At 46.4% G+C, this 6,006-nt stretch overlaps 1 protein-coding gene across 9 annotated transcripts in view; it reads right to left on the reverse strand.

Annotated features, from left to right (window-relative positions):
- The window catches only part of Ubr4 (ubiquitin protein ligase E3 component n-recognin 4), a 113,077-nt gene extending 111,416 nt beyond the window's left edge, over positions 1–1,661 (reverse strand). For all 9 annotated transcript variants that reach the window (XM_060379176.1, XM_021627466.2, XM_021627286.2 and 6 more), the window contains exon 1: positions 1,438–1,661. In XM_060379176.1, the coding sequence (XP_060235159.1) occupies positions 1,438–1,613 (176 nt within the window). In that variant the 5' untranslated portion in view covers positions 1,614–1,661. The remainder of the gene's footprint in view (positions 1–1,437) is intronic.
- Between the last annotated feature and the right edge of the window lie 4,345 nt (positions 1,662–6,006).

The following is a 6,006-nucleotide window of genomic DNA, read 5'->3' on the forward strand; positions in this document are numbered from 1 at the left end:
ACCAAGATAGAAGGAGAGAATCAACTCCTAAAACTTCTCCTCTGACCTCAGCAGAACGCACACTCTCACAGTCACATCACACACTCACATCATATCACACACACTGATAAAAAAAATAATTAGATTAGAATAGGGCAAAGAGATGACCCAGCGGGTAAGCACACTTCCTGTTTTCTTCCAAGACCCAAGTTCAAATGCCAGCAACAGTGTCAGGTGACTCATAGTGGCCCATAACTCTATTTCCAGGGGATCTGAAACCCTCCTCTTGCCTCCCCCGGCATCTGAATACACATGACACACATACACATGGATTTAAAAAGAAGGGGGGGAGAGACAGTAAAATAAAGGTTACATAATTTGAGAATACTTTTTGATACTTGTTTTCATTTTCAGAACAATCTTGAGCATAATTAAGGAGGAAAATCTGTTAAATCTGAAGGTATCAAGCCCAATCACTGTTTAATTATAAATTGTTACAGATCATTCATCCAAAACATCACAGATAGTGGCAATTACTGTGATAAAGAATGTGCTGAACCATGCGCCTCCCTCGAGTAACACACAACGATTTCCAATCTTCCAAAAAACATTTAAGATATACCCGATATACCCAGTTGACCAACAAGCTAAAATGACCCGCTTGGCAATTTCAGGGAATCACTGCAGCAAGGTTTGGCTAGGAAAACGAAAGTGAGAAAACAGGCTTTAAAAGCTGAGTCTATTAAACTCAGCAAAGACTGCTCTGAGCCCAGTAACCAGGAAAAAGTAGACATTGGGATTGCACCTTACAATGAAGAAATAGAACTCTTGCAATCTAACAATCTATACAAAAAGATAAGAGTACATTACAGCACGCCAACGAACAGTCCCATAACTGAGTCTGAAAGTATTTTATTGAGAAAGAGAAGGACTCGGATGTTGGCCACAAGCAGTTACAGAGCAAATGTGCGAGGAATGCAAAAACCGAAGTATTCAGTGCTAACTAGTGGCTTCACAGCACGTGCCCCAGGGATCATAGCAAAGAAGGACCGTTATTAAACTATGTGGTATATCGCCACTGTAAATCTCGGACTCTGCTGGCAGGAAGAAATGCAAACTCATCCACGCCCTGACCTTAACACAGGGGGCCAGACCAGGGAACCTCTGCCAAGGAGCACCTTGCATCTCAAAAGCCAGTTTTCAAATGCGTCCGGCCACGCCCTCCAGCAAGAGCAGGCATAAAAGTTTTGCTCGGAAGGGGAAATCGAGTCAGGGATGGGTTACACCAGGGAGGGAAGGAAACCTGAGGAGCTCTCGTCTCCAGCGCCCGGGAGCCCCGAAGCCGTGCGTGGGGCGGATTCCCGGCGGGAGGCTGCCCGACAGCGGCCGGACTCAATATCCAGCAAGTCCTCCCCTCCCCCCCACACCGCGCCGCCCTCCGGCGCCGCCGCCCGGTACCTCTCGATGACTGAGGCCACCAGCTGCGGCAACTCCTTCATCTCGAAGGCGGAGTAGGACGCGGACAGTAGGGGCCGCACCGCCACTTCCCAGCCCGGGGTCGTGTCCTGTCCGGTCGCCGGGGCTCCGGGCGCTGGAGCTGCTGCCGCCGCCTCTTCGCCGCCGCTCGTCGCCATCTTTCGTCGTACTACTGCGGCTCCCTCCGGGGGCTTGCCACCGGCCCAGCGCCGCCTCCCGGGAGGGGGCGGAAGTGACGCAATCGTGCGCGTCAGACAGTGCGCCGTGAGTCGCTCAACAAAAACGCAAATTGCTAGGCCGCCTCTGACTTCTCGGAGGCAGGACTCGAGGCAGTGCGCCTGCGTAGGACTGAGCGCTCCAGGGAAGGGCCCGGAGCGGTGCCCTCTGCGCGTGCGTTAGAGAGGCACGCACCATTGCGCATACGCGTAGGGATTGCTAGCTACTGCGCGTGCGTAGGCTCGACATTAAGCGGCAATATGGCTTCCCAGCCTGTTGCAATTGGCAAGTTTGTGACTTGGATTCGGGAGAGATGTGTAAGGCAGGGGAATTGCGCCTTTCTGGGATAGTCAGGGACGAGAGGAGGCCAAAGCCTATTCTCTGTTAGCTGCTTCCTGTGCCCAGTGTACCGCACGAACAGCCATGTTAGCGCTTCCCAGTTGGCAAAACTTTCTCCGCACACCACTTCATGACAGTTTTCTTTACGAGTTCCTATTTTTGCCGTCCCTTCTTTATGTTTAGGATCCCTTCAGTAATAATCCTGCGGGGTACTTAAGTCTTTTGAAATGTGGTCGCACTCTATAGCCCAGACTGTCTGCGAACCTTCCTCCCTCAGGCTCCAGGGCGCTGGCATTAAAGACAGGAGCCCTTGTAGAAGGCCCCTACTTAGAACAAGTTGGCCTCGTACTTCAGCAATCCTGCCTCCACCTCCGGTGGAACTACAGGTGTGGGTATCCACGCCAATGTGTAATTCCGAGGTGGGGGTTGTTTTATTATATTCGGGCGTCCTCGCTGTAGCCCAGGCTGGCCTGGGACACTGCACAATCCTCCCACCAAGGTGCTGAGGCTCTAGGCGTGCTACACCACATCCCACCGGCAGCAGTAATAACTAATATTCCTGGCTTTTAGGTACCGAAAAGGCACTCGGAGTAAACATCCTGCATTTCAAATACATACATTTTAGTAATAGAGGTTTGTTCTTGAGATAACATCTATTTTTCTAAATGTAGATTGAGGAGCTGGAGGAAAGGATTAGCAGAATTCCACTCTCACCACCCAAGTCTAGCTGGCTACCACCTGTAATTCCAGTTCCTGGGGATTTGATGCCCTCTTTTGGACACTATATGAACCTGCATTCCCACGCGAACATACCCTCCCCCCCGCAAAAACAAACAAACAAACAAAAAACACGCAAATACACACATAAATGTGCACATAAATCTTTTTTTAAATGCTTGGTAGTACCAGCACTAGAGAGGCAGAGGATTACCACAAATTCAAGACCAGCCAGGTCTACATAGCAAATTACAAACCTATCAGGAATATACAAGACTGCCTCAAAAAAGGGGAAAAAAAAAAAGGAAAAAAGAAAAAACACATACATACATTTAGGTAACACTGAAAAGCAGTTTAGATGAAGCACAGGTTTCATCAACATTCTGATCTAAAAAGTAAGATAGGAACTACAAAAGTGATATTTTAAATGGACTAAAAATAAAGGCTTTTAAACCTGAGTTGGGAACAATCTGAAACTTTAAAATTAATTGTAGGGTCTAGAGAGATGACTCAGCAATCAAGAGCACAGGCTGCTGTTCTTCCACAGACTCCAGGTTCAATTCCTAGCACCTGTACTCACAGCCGCCAGTAACTCTAGCTACGGGGAATCTAACACCCACTTCTGGCCTTTCCCCCGACCCAGTCTGAGGCACACATGCACATAAATAAAAACAAAATTTACGGGAGTTGGAGAAATGGCTCTTTCAGAGGGCTCAGGTTCAGTTCCCAGCACCCACATGACAGCCCACAACCATTTGTAATTTCAGTTCCAGGGGAATCTTAATGCCTTTTGATCTCTGAGTGTACCAGGCACAAACAGTTACATACACATACATGCAGGCAAAACATTTATACACATAAAATATTTTTTTAAAAATCATTTGAATAAAAATTTAAACTACATAAATAACAAGTGGTATCTGAACTTCGGTCTATCAGGCACCCTATCTGAGGTGGGTGATGTGTGTGTCTTATCTCCCCAAGAAAAGGTTTGTCACAAAACACCCTTTTATCTCCACCTCATAATTCATGTCCATGTCTTCTTGAACACCTTCCCCATTCAAACAAAATAATAAGGAATCACTCGTTTTAAGTAAAACTGTGGGACTACAGATACATAAGGGACTAATGTATCTAATAAAGATAAGGGAAAAGGGGGTTCATGGAATATTCACAAAGAAACCCAATGGATCAGAGAACTAAGAGAAGAAATACAATCTCAAAAACCAGGTAAAAGCTGCTTTCTGAGGACAAGTGGCACACCCTTCTGCATTGCTTGTCCTGAGATAAGCAGCCATGACGGAAGAGCACAGAAGCAGCCCCGGGGGCCCATCCTGGAAGGAACTGAGCTTCCAATAGTAGTGTGACCAACTGTTCCATTTATCTAGGCTACTTCCAGAGTTGGTAGGAGTCCCACACCCAAAGGCCCATGCAAGTCCGACACCCATGTGAGAAAACCATTTCCAGCCCACAGAGCCTCCTGACCCCTGCCAGTGACCAATATCTTGGCTGTAACTTAAACTTAAGTAACTCAAGTCCTCATCTACAGAAAATACATGAGCTAATCAAAGGGGGTGGGGTGGTTGCCTAAAATTGAGGGGGAGGAACTTGGGGGATAGCTCAGGTGTTGAAAGTGCAAGCTGCTCTTGCAGAAGACCCAGGTTCAGTTCCTAGCACACACATGACAGCTCCAACAGTCTTTAATTCCAGTTCCCGGGATCTGGTGGCCTCTCCTGGATCCTTGGGCACCAGACATATATATGGTGTACACATATAAATATAAAATAAAAATAAACATAAAGGTCCACACCTTTAATCTCACTACTCAGAAGGCAGAGGCAGGATGAACTTTGTGAGTTCAAGGCCAGCTTGGTCTACACAGGGCTACATAGAGAGACAATGTATCAAAAATAAAACAAAAAAATAAAAACAGTAAAGGAAAATCAAGACTTATGAGAAAACTTAGATTTCACTCAGACCTTAGCTATTTTAATCACCTGCTTTGAGTAACTTTGGTAAAATGGCAAAGGTTAAAAGATGAAATTCTTTGAAATCTATGAAGATGGGTCACTTCTTGACCATTGGCTACTTTAAGATTCTAGCATTTTGTTTTGTTTGTTTGCTTTTCAAGACAGGGTTTATCTGCCTTGGCTGTCCTGGACTCAGGCTGGCCTCAAACTCACAAAGATCCACCTGCCTCTGCCTCTCAGTGCTGAGATTACAGCCATGCGCCACGGAGCCTGGCTAAGATTCTGGCACTTACATGGGGGAAATTAGAATCTTGCAGACTGTGTTATGGAAACAAAGCAGGCAGTATAATGGCTGGACACTGGCTCGGCCATTAAGAGTACTGGCTGTTCTTCCAGGAAACTCAGTTCAGTTCCCAGGACCCACATGGTGGCTCACAATCAGCCCTAACTTCAGGTCTAAGGAATCCAGCATCCTCTTCTAGCCTTCATGAGCACCAGGCTCTCACACAGTACACTCAGATAGATCCAGGGAAAACTCTTAAAATAAAAATAAATCTAAACAAACAAAAACAAAAAACCATGGCTGTGTGACTAGAGCTGAAGATGTCACTTAGCCATCTTACAGAAGATTCCAGCCCCTCCATCTCAGTACTGGGGCAGGCTGGGTGTAGCGGCATATGCCTTTAGTCCAGACATAGCTCTGTGCACTCAGGCCAGCCAGATTCACAAGGTGAGACCTTGTAACAAAGCAAAAACTAGAACAGAAAGACGTAATGGGTCCCTGTGCCTTATCCCGGGTTGCTTTTCACAAAGCCAGTAGTACAGGGGCCTCTCACTGGACATGTTGGATGTTCACTAACCCAGCTGGACAATTTACCAGTAGAGGAAGCTGGTTATGACCCATGAGAAAGTCAGCATGTTGCCTTAGAGGACATAACTACATTTCTTTCCTGATTTAAAAAAATAATATATATGTATGTATGTATACGCATGTGTACATGCTCACAGAGCCAGGAAAGGATTCGGAATCTCCTGGAGGTAGACTGACAGGTGGTGTGAGGCACACAGTATGAGTACTGAGAACTGAACTGAAAATGTGGCAGCTACTCTTAGCTACGGTGCCATCTCTCCACACGCCCCCTCCTTTAAAAAAAAAAAAAAAAAGACAAGGTCTCATGTAGCTTCAGCTGAGCATGAGCTGAAGGTCATCTTCAACTATGCACTTCAACTTCTGATCCTCCTTCCACCACCTCTCAAATGCTGCTATTATAGAGTTTGCCTCCATATCTGGCTTTGCTTCTTCCTCTTT

Source organism: Meriones unguiculatus, chromosome 3 (assembly GCF_030254825.1).
Source record: "Meriones unguiculatus strain TT.TT164.6M chromosome 3, Bangor_MerUng_6.1, whole genome shotgun sequence".
Lineage (NCBI taxonomy): Eukaryota > Metazoa > Chordata > Mammalia > Rodentia > Muridae > Meriones > Meriones unguiculatus.